At 35.8% G+C, this 17220-nt stretch overlaps 1 protein-coding gene across 1 annotated transcript in view; it reads right to left on the reverse strand.

Annotated features, from left to right (window-relative positions):
* Positions 1-1214: 1214 nt before the first annotated feature.
* The window catches only part of USP7 (ubiquitin specific peptidase 7 (herpes virus-associated)), a 41391-nt gene continuing 25385 nt past the window's right edge, over positions 1215-17220 (reverse strand). The window contains exons 16-30 of the mRNA XM_009572303.1: positions 17110-17211; positions 16330-16435; positions 15827-15919; positions 14839-14906; positions 13514-13614; positions 11981-12134; positions 10625-10692; positions 9384-9492; positions 9212-9289; positions 8735-8835; positions 8029-8128; positions 7049-7168; positions 5642-5713; positions 4674-4764; positions 1215-1837 (exon numbers count right to left, since the gene is read on the reverse strand). Coding sequence (XP_009570598.1) covers positions 1731-1837; positions 4674-4764; positions 5642-5713; positions 7049-7168; positions 8029-8128; positions 8735-8835; positions 9212-9289; positions 9384-9492; positions 10625-10692; positions 11981-12134; positions 13514-13614; positions 14839-14906; positions 15827-15919; positions 16330-16435; positions 17110-17211 — 1470 coding nt within the window. The 3' untranslated portion in view covers positions 1215-1730. The remainder of the gene's footprint in view (positions 1838-4673; positions 4765-5641; positions 5714-7048; positions 7169-8028; positions 8129-8734; positions 8836-9211; positions 9290-9383; positions 9493-10624; positions 10693-11980; positions 12135-13513; positions 13615-14838; positions 14907-15826; positions 15920-16329; positions 16436-17109; positions 17212-17220) is intronic.

Raw genomic sequence — 17220 nt, forward strand, 5'->3', positions numbered from 1 at the left:
ATTTCTCTATTAAGAGAGCTTACCTTTAGAGACTCCAGATTTCACTTTACACCATTTATAATATTAGACTTGAGAATCTGGACGACAAAATTTTGTACAGGCAGGCAGAGTCAAGTCTACTACAAAGACTCTACTACAAGCTTTACAAACAAACTAGTAAAATAATTTTTCCATTTGTCTTATTTGTACATGGCTCCTTCCTGGAAAACCTTTTATTTGTTAAGCTCAAGTGTCATTAGTTAGGAGGTAAAAAATCAAAAACCAAAAAAAACCTCCAAAACCCAAAACAGAAAAACCCACAAATTTTTCCCAAAACAACCAATAAGAGGGTTATACAATTGTCAACACTTAAGAAAAAAACCACAACTTTAGCAAAACCTCACAAATGAAAACATTTCCCAAAACTCTATTTCCAAGGAGAGGAGAAATCTTCTTCAACGTCCATGTCATCACTCACTGAAGAAAAATTTTATAGAAAATTTTATTCAACATACAACATTTTCCAGCAAAAAAGGCAATATACAGGAAGAGTTGTTGTACACTGCGGCTACAGAAACAAAATAAAATACTGGAAAAGAATGTAAAATTAAGTGTGAATTGCTGATTCTATCTTTACTGCACTCAAAACTAGACACGCGGCTGGCATTAGCTCCAAAATAAAAGGAAGCAGTCTGGGGACTGAAATAAAACTACACACAATGAATATCAACATCAGTGAAATTCACTTGCAGACTCACCCAACAAAATTAACCTCCAAGTGTTAAATTGTACATGTTCATTCATTAAATATACAATTTCATTTTTTCTTTTTTTTTTTCTTTTTTTTTTTTTCCTCCTTTTTTATACAAAGTCAACAGCTTACTAAACACTAGTGAGCATGCCCTCTGTGCTAAAAGGTTATTTCTTGTGTTTTCCCCATCTCTTCCCATGTTAACTGAATTAATGATATTTATAATCCTTTCACTTGCTTTTGCCAACTTTTGAGTGTCATTCTATTTGCCAGAAGATGGCATAATAAATCGCAACGGTATTTATCAATGGTTGAAAATTTAATAAAAAGACCCAAATATCTCTTTTTAGGACTCAGGGCATCCACTTGGCAAAACGGGATGCAAAGTAGTGACTAAATTAAAGGAAAACTAGTTTCTTAAAAAAGATTCTATGCAGCTGGAGGAGACAAAAATCCCGAATAAGTGCCAACAATGTACACAATGAAGTAGAGATTGCTATTTATTGATGATGTGAGTTTTTTGCATTTACAAATGCACAAAAATGTCATTTAAAGTATAACTGAAGGAAATAAATCTGATGTGAGTCTAAACATAAGACTTACTAGCTGCAGTGATGGTGAACACCATACCGGGAAGGGCAGCCAGCCAGCTTATGCCATCTATAAACGTACTACAGACAAATATTTTGCCAATGTCAACTGTTCTACTAAACTCTTCCCTCATTATGCTGACAATTGCCTTGCATTACGTTTACCATAAAATAACTCTCATTGGCATCCAAGCTTTATAAAAACACCTTCATTTTGCTCAAAAAGGGCAGTCAATAGATACAGAGAAGCCAAACTGAACAGCCTCAACAAAATAAAATTAACATCAGCAGCAAATCCTCTTGCTGAAGACTTCAGATATAGTGCACGTGTACCAAAGTTCTACAGTTGTTAAAAAGGTGCACACACACACTTATTTTTGTCCCTTGCCTTGACAATCTGGTTAAGTAAGTCAGTTATGGATTTTAATAGCTTTTTCAAGGTAAGTGTAGCGACTTCTCTTTGGGGCTTTATTGAAATGGTCAAGCCCTAGCCATGGCCTTGGATGAGACATGTTGCCTAGAAAAGAAAAGAGAAAAAAAATAATGAAGTTTTAAGACTAAATCGGAAAGTTTCCTTTACACAAACTACTCCTGTGTGCCCTGTTCACAGTTTGCTAGGAATCACAGGGTACGGAAGAGGACTGCAGAACAGTCCTACAGTCAACAGCCAACAGGGCGGCTTTCCTGACTGCTGCTTTCCTTCCAATAATATATTTCACAGCTGTTTCTGGATCAGGTAGCTGGTTTTTCTCCTCTTCAGTCACTTATAGGAGTTTACAGCAGTGAAGTGTGTGCTAAAGCAAGAAAACTACTGTTATAATTTATGGCCGCAGGCACATCAAAGTACGAGTTTTCGCCAAAGTGCTGCGCCTGTTTGAAACAGGAAGGCATCCATCATCTAAATATGACAACCTGTAGTATTTGCCATATTATAAGTTATCTCTGCTGTATTAAGTTATTCTTATCACCTGGTTTAAGTGGGAATATTTGTTAAATTCACATAAAATGCAAATAATCAGTTAATTAAGAAATCATGTAACTGACCTCTATTTTCTGAGAAAAAAATTTAGTCATATTTAGATTGTAAAGAAAACATACAAATTTTTTCACTTGTTCAATCCAATATGGTTTTATCTACTACTAGTTTTCATGAAAAACCACAGTCCACATACTTCTTGCAAATGGGAGAAATTCTCTTTTAAGATGTCCTCAATGCAGAGCATCAAATGTTCTTTGAAGTGAAATGATAAAGGCAGAAACTAAATAGCCCCCCAGCAAGAAAAGCACACTCCTACATTCAAAGCCATCAACTGCAACCACTAAAGCATAAAACACTTGACCTTTTTTGTTGCCTGCATCCGCATTTTTGGATATATTTTCTTCAATCAAAATTATTTGTCTTTTTATTTGACATAATGGTCAATGTCAAATATAAAAGAGAACTGCCAATCTTGCTGAGATCACCTGAATGTCTTTTAAAGAAAGAAATGAAGTCCTACACCATTAGCGCCAGCACAATCATTGCTACATCAGCTACGTCAATCAAATTAGAGAATGCCAAAGCTTTGGTTCAATCAGTCCAGCATGTGTTAAAATTTGGTATTTGTAGAAATGCGAGAGCCCCACACCTTGAAATACTACTTAGATAAGAAGGCATTAGAGCATATTATCACCCCATAGGAGAATTTCAGGGGGTGGGGGCAGCGGCGGGAAATGAATTCTATCAAGGTGTATTACATCAAAGGGGCAACTTCCCATGAACTCTCAAATTAAAACCCTTTAACCTCATATTCCCTACAACTCCTACAAACAGTTCAAGTTCTCCCTTTTCCAATTTCTGCCATGTTCTGTACGTTTGACCTAGTTACCTGGTTAGTCTTTTGCATTGTTTTGGCAATACTGGCTCTGCTCTGCTCAGAAAGTCTGACAGTTCGTTTTAGACTATTGCCTTCCTGTTCCCGCCCCCAGAAAGATGACTCACAGAATAAAATCAGGACTCTGCCTGCTCTGAGCACACAAGAGAGAGTTTATCTGTCCATGGAGAAATGTCCACCTCCAAGTTCATCATCCAGAGACCCCTCACAACTAGTGCAGAAAAAGAGGTCTCTCCAGTAACACACTTCTCTGCTCACAGACGACTTGTGCAGATGCAGGCATTCAAAGTTTTGGCAAGTCCCCTCATATTCACAGCCATGAGCCATAAACCTGGCTGTGTAACATACCACAACGAGAGGACTTTTTGCTAGGCTCCTGCAAAGTACTCAACAGTAGTATACGTCTAACCCTCTGTGGGTTTTGAAATAAATGGACAGTTACAGGATTTCTTTACAACTGTTACATAAATCCAGAACACAGCTTGAAAAAAAAAAATCAGAGAAAGTTTGGCCCTAGCACAACCTAACAAAAAACAGAGCTCCTAACTGTCAGAAAAATAAAACTGCAGAGAGCAAATTGTCCTCAGTCTCGTTTCTACCAGACAGAGCAGCTCACAAAAAGGAACAGTCAGCTAAGCTAGGGGAAAAAAAAACGTATTAATTCAAAGCTTTCAACAGAGCTCTGACTGCAGATCCAAAGGTGCCATTCCCAACTGAAACTCTCAAAAGATGACTGTGTGGAACTCCCGAAGGATTAACTTGGTTTCTCCTATGTCTAAATTCCTCAGAGAATACAGCTTTAAGTATCAGTCAAGTAAACAAGATGGTAGACCATCCACAGACAAATTCAGAACACAGCTCCATTTGTAGCTTGGTGAATCACCTCTTAGAAAAAGAAAATCTAAACAGCATCCTATTCACATATGTAATACTTTTGTTAGATTCTTCAGATTCATTGAAGATATCAAGAACGAAACAAGAAGTGTCTTCAATGAATAGGAGAATTCAAATACCTCTTTGCAGCACACTTAAAATAAGAATCTTATGCGAATGCACCTTAACATTTTTTAGGAATAACACAAGCACACACTCCAATAACAATGTGAGAATCAAACGTACAAAGGAGCAGATGGTCAATACAGGTAAGGTGCAACTGATGTAACTCTCTTCTGTAAAATATGTTATACTGATATTTGACCCGTTTGGTCACTAAAATGCAAACCTTTAACTCACAAGGAAACAGATTATTAGTTATTTATGTGCCTATAAAATACATACTCTCTGACTAACATATACACTTAACACTGCTAAGTGTGCACACAAGCGTATATAAATACTTGCTTAGTTACTACATATAATGTATTTCATCTACAAAGAACAATCTCTTTCTGCATCCTGAGTTAAGGATAATCACATTATAACAACTGGCAGAGCAACTTCATCAGGTCAAAAGAATAGTCAGGTTATCAAACAACTCACCAGGTTGGGGCTCAAAATCTTTCAAGTTCACTTCATACTCATCTTCATTGAGATATTGGTGTCGGCCCATCATTACAATTGCAAATTTAAACTATGAAAAGGAAAGAAAAAAACCTGGTAAGATACCACACTAAAATAAGTCAAGTCTAATTTCATAGTCTAACTCGCAGCTGGTTATGAATGGTATTCTTCAGGGGTTGATAAAGGCCAATCCTGTTTAAAATCTTCATCAACAACCTTGACAATGGTATAAAATGAATCCTCAGGAAATCATGAGACTGCATCTGGAATACTATGTCCAGGTTCAGGCCCTCCAGGGAAAAAAGACGGCAACAAACTGCAGCAAGGCTAGCAATAGTCCAGTAAGACAGTTAGGGAGTCCATGGCATAGGAGAAGCTAGGGTAAATGGGTTTGTTTAGCCCAGAGAAGAAAAAGCTAACAGGGGCATCTAGTCTTCCACGACTGAAGACTGTTATAGACTGCAGAGCAAAAGGACAAGAGGCAACCACCACCAGTTGCAAAATGAAAAATTCTGATTACATGTAAGGAAAACAAGTGTCTTCACAATGATAGCCGTGATGCTCTAAAATACAGTGTCCAGAACGTGGCAGAATTCCCACCCTTGGGAGTTTTCAAATTGCAACTAGGTAAAGCCCTGAGCAACCTGACTTAACTTCAAGCTAGTTCTGCTCTGAGCAGGAACCTGAAGTGGGTGGCCTCTATAGGTCCTGCACCATTTAAACTTTTCTAGGTTACTTTAATGTTTTGCTGAGTATCTCTTTTAATGTAGGACAGAAATACTACTCCTACACACCCTACCTAATTATTCTCAGAAAAAACATTATTGAAGTCAAGCAACTGTTCTATTGATCAAAATCTACACTTATCCTGTGGTGTTCCAACTTCTTAAAATAAACTCATTTAGGGTCTACAAGCAGCAATAAAAACTCTCCCAACTTGCCATTACCTTTTCAAATTCTTTTTCTTGTATGTCCAGCATTGTCTGAATCCGCTTCATAACCTCTCTGAAGTGTTCACCCTAATAATTATAATAAGATTTTTAATGTCAAAAAAATCTAGGAAAAAAAGGGATGCTGTTAATATTTCCTGCTTCAAGCTTCATTGAAATACATTGCCTTAATCTCTCAGTTATTTACAAAATTACACAAGTGTCAACATCATCGACCACAATACAGAATAAGAACATACAACTTGCTATAAATTCAGCAACTGTAAGTCTTATTGATTCATCATTATGCAAACTGTCCCATAAATTGACCAGCACTGCTAGTGATATGTGCAAGTCAGGTTAAAGTTAAGAAACAAAGTTAGAAAATTAGCAGCAAAATAGGAATTTGGAAAAAAAAAATTACATATCCTTCTTAAGCATATTACTTTTTAAAACCTCTACACCTGTAATGCTCCCCCTCAATTAGTAGCTTTTTGTAGTATGTTTCTGCACGCTGTGTATGTAAACTGCCAAAAAAAAGTGATGGATACCATCCACTTAAGAGATCAATAATATCTATCAACTGTCATAGACAGGGAAATGCAGTGCAAATGGTTTCCACCAGAAATCAACACACAGGTTTTACTCTACGTTGATCAAAAATATGGAAATATAGTAAAATTCTATAGGATGCAGAGATGTGGACATATTTCTCATTCCAAAACTTTTAGAAAAGTAGGTAATTTTCATACAAACTAACATACATGAACCAGAAAAAGTTTAGAAGCAAATTGCTAACTGTCCCCAGAAATACACTTTGATATTAAAAGAATTAGAGTGACATTCAATTGGAACAGCACCACATAAAAACTTAAGAATTTAAATTAAGTTTTCAAAATTAGCTTTCACTCTTGTATTAACTTCCAGCGCTAGAAGATAAAGCACATCAAATTACAGAAGTTATGAAATGCAAAGTCATCTTAGAAAATGTTCAAGAAAGCAAACTCATTTTTCATAATCATGTGTCTCAGCAAGATGCCAAGTAACCACGGCCTAGCCACTTTTGCCAACAAGTTTGCATTGCAATTACTGAAATGGTATTAGAAATAGGATTCTAGTTTGTTGAGGGGGATTCTGCGGGGGTGTTAGTATTGCTTTGATAGTATTTCAAGTCCCTGGCTGATGCTGAATGCCTACTTTCTAGACATTGCACAGGCTCACTGAAACACTAAACAATCTGTATATGCAAAAGAGAACTGAGATGGTAAATGATTTAACTATAAAAAGGCATATACGGGGCAGAACCTTTTATACAGGAGCAATATTTTCTCATACACTTTTTATACTAATCAATTTCTTTGGCAGTACTTTAAGAAAACATCATCAATATAATCCCATGGGGAGAAAAAGGGAGGCATGCGGTACCTGGTGTATCCTCAGCAAGAATGGAATTCCAAATGTCCCAAAAACCTCTTTGTGGAAATGTGCCACTGTGATTAGCATCTCGTTTTCTTTATCTATATCTACCTGGTCCAGAGGAATTTCCTAGATCCAGACATAAAATTATGACTGCAATCAGCTAAAACTTCCCCAAAAAGTATTATTAGGTAACTAAAAGCATAACTGATGTACTGTTACTGATATATAAAACAAATCTATTTAAAAACAATTAAAAGAGCCATGCCGTTTGACAGAGTCTTTTTACAAGAGTCATTCATCCCTGGCATGACAGCATTTCAGCTTCCCCTGCTCAGTAAATATTCTCCTGGCTTCCCCGAATGGCTTTTTTGACATGAGATCTTCTATGAGCTGTAGTAGTAGCTGACAGAAATATCACAGACCTCTTGTCGTCTCCTCATTACAGTTTACATTGGAAACTTTTTTTTTTTTTTAATTTCTGATCTTTGAGGCAAGTTAACAGATTTGCATGATGAAATGTTTAGAAAAATCACATGATAAGTATCAAAATTTGGCTCAAGAAGCTCGAACTTAACAGAAGAGGAAACAAAGTCTTCCAGAATACTTAAGTTTAGAGTATGAAAGTGGGTTCTAAGCATAACCATTTGCACATCATGAGTCCTCAAACAAATCTTAAAATTATTGCTAAGGCAACAAATGTCCTATGGACAAGCCCTTGACAAGTCTTCCTGTATTGTTGTAATAAACATACATAAAAATTTACAGAATAAAATTATTATGGGGAAGGAGATGGAAAAAAGGAAAATTTTTAGAAGGATTGTCTTTAAAAATACATATATATATTATCAGCAATATATATGTATATTTTGCAGCTTGCTGCAAGTGTCACAGTATTTGAAAATCACAATCCAGAAAAAGAGAGTTACTACTTGAGTTTCTTTTCTCAAAGTGAAGTTTTAAAGTTTCTTTAAGGAAGCAATATTTACCTCTATTCGAAACGTTCGACTTGTTGCAGGTGACAAACACTCTAACAGCTCATCTTCCTGATGGACACCGATTATTTTGTAACTTACAATTTCTAGCAGCCTTAAAAATAAACAAACAGGAAAAGCATTTAAAAAAAAAAAAAAAAAAAAATCAATGCAACATTTCTTTCTCAAACCTTGAGAAGGATTAGTGTAGTCAGGATGTAAACAGATACTACTACTGTATTTGTAAAACTTAAAATTCAGTCTTTAGTAAAAATTAAGCTGTAAAGTTACAAGAGGTTAAATTACTTCTAGCTTATGGCAAAAAAAGCCAGTACATGCAATTACAAGACAAAGGTTTTTAATTTAAATTATTTTTTTAAACTCTCTTTAAATGACCTCACTCTTAATTCCTCAGAAGTGAACAGCATGAATTGCTTGAATTGGAAACAATTATTAAATTGTGAGTTAACAAATGCAATCGATGAAACTTATGCATCTCAAGGATGAAACTTTATGAAATACAAAATAAATAATCACATAAAATTTATATTCGTAGTTAATAAGAAACTCAACAATGTGAAACTGGAAGCTTTTTATTTTTAACATAGTAGCAGACTTCATTTGATAATAATGGTTCCCACAGTATTTTAAATTCTATAGATACTTTTCTGCATAAAATCCACATGATCACATAAAAGAAATCAAAATCTTCCAGCTTTACCTTAATTTCCCTGAACCTTTTTCAGAGAGTTCTACAACTTTTTTACATTCTTCTAACAGGTCCCGCACACACCCATGCTTATCTGGATATACTGTTATCTCCTACAGAATTTGAAACAGAAAAATCATTAGAAAACCTGAAAATGTAAACAACCATATTAAAGCACAGAACGCATTGGATTCTTCTCTTCCATCAAAAATTCATCTTTAAAAGATAACAATTACTAAAGTGAACAACTACGTTATCTTCAAAGTTTTTGTTAAGAACTGGCACAATTTTTCTAAGTTTATTTTTTTGTTTTTTTTGGTGTTTGGGGGTTGGTTTTTTTGTTTGTTTGGTTGTTTTTTTACATAAGGTACAACTTTGTTCTAATTTTGTGTTCTTCAGGGACAACAGTGTGTGAACTGCACATAATCACAGCCATACCAGCTTTGACACAGAAACAATAGCAAGTGTGTAACAGCCAGCCTCACTCACCTCTTCCCTAAACTGGCTATTTAGCCATATGCATTTAAAACTTCTTCTGTTTTCAAAATCAGTTATTTTCATTTTGAGCTTAAGGAAGAAAAGAAAAACACTTTAGGCATACTTCGTATAGGGCAGAATTTTTTTTTTTTAATTCACACCAATAAAAACAGAAGACTCTTACCTGTTGATAGTAAAGTTTTTTAGGTTGCCTAGGCTTGAAGAACTGCAGAAGATCTCTTAAAGTACCTTCATAATTATGTCTAAGAGGATTACCAGGGCCATCCCTATAACTACAGAAGGAAAAAGAAAAACAAAAATATCTCTTTACAATCCATCACTGCTCAGTAAATCGAAGTACCAAGTATATTTTTATTCCTGGCTTCCAGTTTCATGTAATTGCTCGCACAGCCTAAGCAGCATTATATTCACTGCTTTGGTGATTTTTAAAAACAGGTGAGCGTATGGGAACAGATATACCATCCACTGTGCTTGTTAACTCTCTTGGATGTTTACAAGCTCGCCTTTAATGCTGCAGGGTGGCAGACCTACATTCCTCTGAAACTACTAGTATAGCAGCACATGCTTTAGATTGTGAAAGGTTAATTTGTGGAGCCATATGACACAGCAAATTCCAGAGTGACCACAGCACTGTAAACTATAAAGAGCTACTCAAATTACGATAGGCTCATTGATGATGAAGGGAGATACCTACAGGTTAATAAAAAGCAATCTATATTTACATGAATACAAAAAGATGATGTAATTTTTGTGGGTGCATTTATTCCTGCAGCATATACATGTAACTACTAATATGCTGTTTTCTGCTATAGTTCTATACAGATTTAAATCAAGTTTTACACAACTGTGCCTGAGAACACCACTTTAACCAGAAATGCCCCTTTTAGCAGCTGTGAACTTGTTACATCATCGTCATCTTTATAAAACCTCATTTGCAGACTTTGGGGGAGGAGGGGGAAAATCAGTGAAGTAACTCCTGCATTTAAACCTGTAAAATCAGCAAAAATCCTGCACTTGTTTCTGCTCTCCTCCATTCTAGAAATCTGCATTCACTGAAACAGCACTTGCATTAGCTTAATAATTTATCCCATACGGTAAGGCTTTGAAGTAATTAATGATTTTAGAAATCTAAACAGTGATCCTTTAAAATGCATCTTTTTTCAATAACATTCACTAGAACTCTTCTAAAGAAACGTGCAGTTCTTTGAGGTTCTAGAGCCAACCATTGCAATACTTAAAACTTTCTGTGCAACTTGCTGTGCATGCCAGAATGCTAACATTTTACTGGTAAAGAATTAGTTTACAACCTGGAAAAAGCTACAAAGTAATTGCTACCTATCTGTATTTGGGCCAAGTATTCTAAAGAATAGTTTAGACACAGAACACTAAGGAAATTCATCTTACCCTTGGGACTTGAAAAACTGTAATAGCATTGGATCTGTATTAAGTCTCTGCGCAACTGTCTTTGCAACCTGCAAATAAATTTTTTTTGTAAGTTCTGAATTATTTCAGACAGTTACGACATTGCTCTACAATCACACAGTCATTCATTACACATCAACAACATTATGCTACTGAAATTCAGAGAGAGACCCATTATATCTGCTTCCCCAAGGCAAAATAAATTAGTATCTTTAGCTTCTGAACAGTTGACAAAGAATAAGATACACTAGGGAAAAAAAAAAAAAAAGAGGAAGCTGTCTGTTTTATTACAATAAATTACTATCACCACCACAATAGCTCTACTCCTCTTTTGGTTTTGTTTGTTTGTTGGTTTTAAATTATAATATTATTGGGAAAATAAGTAAGATGTGCTCTTTGAAAATCCCCACTGGTCTTTAATTCACTCCAAGGAAGTTAGCTTGCTGGGTAATATCACCACATTATTCCAATCAGTATGTTTCATGTCACTGCCTCACAAAAAGCATGGGGATCCTCTGTCTATTTTTCCCTTATCAAAATAAGCTATATAGAACTTACACTTCAAGTAAAAATGAAATAAGCGAAAGCAAGTTGCTGAAAAGCAGACAATGAGCACAGTCATCCCTGACTTCCCCTGTATAAGCAGGTGCTCAAAGTTCCTGCCTTTGGTGACATAAAATAAACTTGTCTGGTTTTAAGTGATCTTTCTGACACTGACAAAAGCAACTGCAGGAGAACTGTAGGGAGCCAAATCTACTCAGGCTCTTAATAGATCAGACCAACTTTATTTTAATTTTTTTTTAAAGTGTCATTGTCCAGTTTTCCTCTTCTAAACACCCCCCTCGTGGCCCTTTATGAACACCACAGGTTTGACCTGTTAGTGCCACTGAGAATTGAACAGCATTGTGTGAAGAAAGCAATAGACTTTGGTCTACAAAATGAATATTGCTGGTGATATTACAAGCAGAAAATAGGTATCACTAGATTCCCGAGGTATTTTTCTTTTAACAGCTAAATAAGTTGAGCAAGTTTTACATGTCACTTCGAAAGCAAACGCATAATTTCATTAGAAAATCATTTCCCTGACAAAGCAGAATGGCATATCGAGAAAGAATCCTATTGTCAAATAACTGATTATTAATAAAACTGGGTTTTTTTAAAGTATTTTCTTCTTGCAAGCATTAGTGGCTTCCTTAAATTTTTCATTACTACAATGCAAAAAATGTACAATAACAGATCTACTCTTTTCTTAAAATACGTATAATGGGCTTGAGAACTAACGCAAAAGTTACTTTCAGAACAAGGAAACAAAAGCAGAGAAACAAATAGGACACGTGCCTGAAAGTAATTCATTCTGTTGGATAAAGTAACAACAAAGCCTGGGTCATTAGGGATGGTTTTATCACAGAAAATGACATCCACGCGATGATAGAGGTCTCGAAAGTATTCTTTAGCTGTTGGTAGTTCACTGCTATCATTTTCTGGGTCATCCCTACAAGAGCAAACAAATGATAATACCATTACATATCACATTGTTACACATATAAGCAGTTAGGGCTTTTAAAAACGTTTTCTACAGTAAGTCAGCGACAGTTGAGAGATACAGAAATAAAGTTTAGAAACCTTTTTAAAGAGCCACCACTCGTACACAGTAGAACTAATACAGTCAGTAGTGACCCACACCCCAGTATTTCTGTGCGGTGCAAGGGCAAACGCACTCATACACCGTGCTCGCTCATTTGGCAATCTGGCAATACTCCGATTCCAGTCGTTTCACAGCAGCATTCTAGCAGTAGTCCTCCCTCCCTCCCACCCTGGCACATCACTGCGCGTCTGCCACAGCTTTCCATAGACTCCTGCATTAACTGCTTTGCACAGAGGCCAGATGTACAATAGCACTCCTTGACCACAGAAACAAAACAGTCAGCACAGACGCTGGTTTGGGTCACTACTGACTGGTACCCCTATCTTCTCAGCAGAGAAATAGCACCAGGGTACAAGCTGTGCACTTACCCAGGAGTCAGCAGCCAGCCAAAGGTGCATAACACCAACTGGGTCAACAGGGAATGCGAGTTCCAAGGCATGACATGAGAAATACATTCATCTCACATAATCTGGGGTAAGAGTGCTGAAGATAGACTAGCTGGCTTCCACCCACTGTCAGCCCATGGAGAGAAACAGAGCAACACAGTTGGGTGTGACCATGAGGAGTGAGAGCATAGAAATGCTGATTTATAGCCCTGACAAGCTTATGAAAGATCCCTTTAACGGATACAAGATGCAGGAGTTCTCCTTTTGCCTTGGAGAAAACTCCAGTTGAAGCACCAGTACACCTACAAGTCGTATATGCTCAGGCAAATTGGAAGCATCTCATCACTGTGGACCAATATGGAACTTATTGTGAGCATGAGTAAAAGGAAAAAAAGGGAAAGCAGTTTAGTTTAGTTCTCGGCTGAAAGGAGCTCCAAGCCAAGAGCCTTGTACAGTGGTAATGGTACAGAGCCCGAAATCTGGAATGCTGGTAGGCTCTTCAGAGGCTGAGTTACAGTGGCTCCAAGTAAAAAGCTGCAGAACTGGGACGCATTGCTGAACCACACTCTTTGGTAATATTAAGACCTATTTTAGGTTATTAGTTTTCTAAACTAGGATAAAACCTTCTTTTCCTTAAATAATGTGACGTGATAATTAAAGTACTACCAATATTTTTTCATTTCCCCTTTGAATAAACAAATTAGAACTGCTGAGAACATGTCTATTGTTGGAAAATTACACTTTGCTCTTGTTAAAAATGCTAATTTAAAGGAAGTTCTGCTTTCAAAGTGAACCAGGTGATTTAATCGCAATGATAAGCTGGTCCCTTAAAATACATACTTCTGAAACACTATGATGTCGCCATCCATGAGTTCATCAAGAGCTTTATCAAGAGATACATCATAGTCTTGAATCCTTTCTGTTAAATTGGGTTTAACTTCCTGCAATAAAGAACAAAAATTGTTGACCACAGAATGAACAAAAGACAAAAATAAAGGTCACAATAGTAAAGAAATCATCAGTTAAGGTAACTTGTATCTTTTTTCAACTGAAACAAATGGATAGATACATATATGTAAATTAAATGTAATCTTAGCTACGGTCCAGATACATCTAATTGCTATTGATAAAGCTGGCTGCTCATTTTTACCTTTGGAGTCTCACTCAAGTTATCTTAATTTTCAAAAGTATTTTATCATTCAGCATTATCTTGTTAGCACTGAAAAGTTTCTAGAATTCAGAGATTAATTTTCTACTGATGCAGGTTCCAGGAAGCTTGGAGAACACTGATTATGCTCACTGATTTTAATAGTGCAGAACTTTTGTACAACAATTCACTTGTCTTTTAAAAAAAAAAAAAAAAAGCCATATTAAAAATGTGTATATTATAAAATATCTATATGCGTATTACTTATTTATACTTGTAGGTTGACCTCTTGGGATAAAAGCACCTGTCTAAACAAACTGGAATCAAACTGCAACCCTGACCTGCACAGAGTAGAAGTACCTGACAGTTCTGCGTTTTAGCATGGAAGTGTGCATGCTCCCCTGGAACCGCCAGAGAGAGCAGCATGACTGCTAACAAAAATCACCATTAAAAAACCAATTCCTTGTTCTTACTATAGCAAGGACTTTGCCTTGGCAAGATCTGCATCTTCAGCACTCAATAAATACAGCCATTATGAAGATATGCTATTTCTGTATTTGGGCACAAACATGTTAGCAGACTAAGTATTTTGTTTGCTGACTTCTAACTTAGGGAAGGAAGGAGAAGATGCAACATTTTCTCAACTCCGCTGTCTAAGGGGGGGCACTGAAAATACAATGGCCAATAACGTTAGCAGCATTAGCTCCTCTAACACTGCAACTCAGAGGATGTGCACAGATTTAGCACAGCAAAGCTGCTCATGTAGGACTTCATGTAGAAGTTTTTTGTTTTTAAAGCCTCACACTTCTAGTTGTTTAATTTTAAATCTGTTTTGAAGTTAACTATCTGCTGATACTTTTTTGCAGCACTGTAGACTTCAAAGCTACAGGTTTCAGAGTGCTCACGATTTACAAATTACCACTGTTATGAGCAACCTTTTTTAACCAATAAAGCTTCTTTTTCTCTAGTTACAGCATGTAAAAGACAAAAATGTTACAAAAAGTATATCAATCCAAACCTCATAGAGGATAAGGTTAGTTTCTTGTGGAAATCCTGCTCTCTCACACATAACTGGAAGCAAGTCACCTATTGGAAAAGAAAAGGAATGTGAAATGCATTGCACTTTAACTGCTAGCAGAGGTCTCTGCAAAAAGAAGAGAACCTATTTTTCTACCCTGGATAAATAGTTTTAAAATGCCTAAGAAAAAGAGCCTTCCGGGTTAAAGCTTCCTTTATTGACAATTCAACCCAGAGACAGACTTTAAGGTTTCCTTCCACTTCATCTGAACAACAACAAAAACATGTGCAAGGCCATCCAAGATCAAAGAGATGAAATAACACTATTCCTTCCCCAGAGAAAAATTTCAATTTCTTTAAAAAAAAAAAAGAAAATTAAGACAGCCAAAATCCAAAATTACAAAGCACGTACAAGTCAACAAAATGAGACATTCAAAATGACAAATCAAAGTATTTTTACTCAGTGGACATTTGCTGAATTCTTTAAATGGACCCATGTGAAAACCAAGGCTCACACCCAATTCAGTCTGAGCAGCTGCTCTCAGGCTACCATAGTGAAAAGTGGTACCATAGTGAAAAGTGGTGCAAGAGTTATTTTAAAAGCTATTGCAGAAGTATATTCCACAAAAAAAATTGACATAGAAGGAAAAAAACCCAATCTGGGGAGCAATATCAAATCACAAAACTTTACAGCAAGTCTGAAACAGCTGATTATGTTCAGCAACACCTGGTGAATACAGCAAACCTGTAACAAAAAAATTAACTGACAGCCAAAGGTGTATTAAAGCAACACTCTCAGCCTTGCAGAAAGTTTCACTGACACAACATGGGGAAGAAAACTATCAGATGTTGGGAGAAATCAGAATTTCTTTCTGTGGCCTACCTTTGATTTCAGTGAGAAAACTAACATTAAAAGAAAAAAAAGATATGCGAACTATTGTCTTTAAAAAATTTCAATTATAACAATGAAAATGAATTTTACAACTCACGTATTTTACAGGATATAGGTGTGTAGATATGTCCACAATAATTCAAACTCCGAGTCTTCGGATCGTACATCTTCAGAAACAACATTACATCATCTACAAATTAAGAAACAAGATTTAATTTTAAGTAAGGCTTATTTGAGTATGTTGGGGGTGGGGTGGGTGGGGGGTGGAATTACCTAGATGTTTTTCTTTAAACAGTAACAACGATGTGTCTTTGATTTATTGATTAATGTCCTTAAAATATTCTTAAATACTGAATTTTTATAAATCAACTTCATATATATATATATAAAAACTTACTCAGTGATTCTAAAAACATGTGAAACATGTCTTACACTTGAAGATAAATGAGGGAAAAACTGCATGAGAAAAACTAATTTCAGCACTGTAGTTTGATCGGTACATCAATGTCATCATTGAAAAAAGGAGCGCACAATGTTTTCCGAGATATACCCAAAATAAAAGTATTTTGCATTTACTCAAGTTTTAGCTTATATGCTTACGATCTTTATCAAACTTGGGTAACGTTGCTCCAGTAGCAGCCATCTCTGGATCTACTGTTTCCAAAAATATTGTCCATGGATTTTCGTTGTCACTAAGTTCGATCATCTACGTAGAAAGATGTGGAAGAAGAAAAAAGTCTCTGGAGAACATAATATAACCTGATATCTGCATTTTCATCAGATATAAGAATTTATGACATTCTATGAGTGGGAGAATTTTTTTTTTTTAGTTGCATTAATGACAGGAAGTTTATGAAGTTTAAGAGAAACAATGACAGATATAACACCACCAAAAATGTTTTAATGAAGCATAAATGATTTATCTAAAATGGACCTATTTCTTTTTCATTTAAAAAATATAGCTACAGCTATCTTTATTATGGCAAGAAAATTACTTCACTTTAGAAGTAACAGGACAGTGAAACCAATCACTGTTTTTTGCAGTATTTGGACACAATGTTTTACATTTTAAGAACACATTTCATTAAATTCAGAGTTTTTGCCAATAATGGAGGACTCATAAAGACACATCGGTTTGAAATCTAGCATAAAAATCATGATCATGCTTTTTTTCATGGAAGAAAAATCATGCACCACACTCCTCCCTCCTGTCCAAATCAATCCACTAAATCTCAAGTCTTCTCACGTATCAAACTTTACCAGATACAGGTTAAATTAAAACCCTGAAAAATCCGAGGTCCCAAACTTACAGATTCTTAAAGAGAACTAAAAATCATGAGTGAAGTACAGAAATAATGTCCTCTATCAATGAATATTTACCGTTTTATTGCCATCTGCTTCATTATCTAACATTGCAGGTCTTTTTGTTCCATTACTTCTAGCTTGCATTGGCCATAATCTGATTTGATCCTGGGGAAATCCCTAAAATAA

The sequence above is a fragment of the Fulmarus glacialis genome, unplaced genomic scaffold (assembly GCF_000690835.1).
Source record: "Fulmarus glacialis isolate BGI_N327 unplaced genomic scaffold, ASM69083v1 scaffold44592, whole genome shotgun sequence".
NCBI classification, from domain to species: Eukaryota; Metazoa; Chordata; class Aves; order Procellariiformes; family Procellariidae; genus Fulmarus; species Fulmarus glacialis.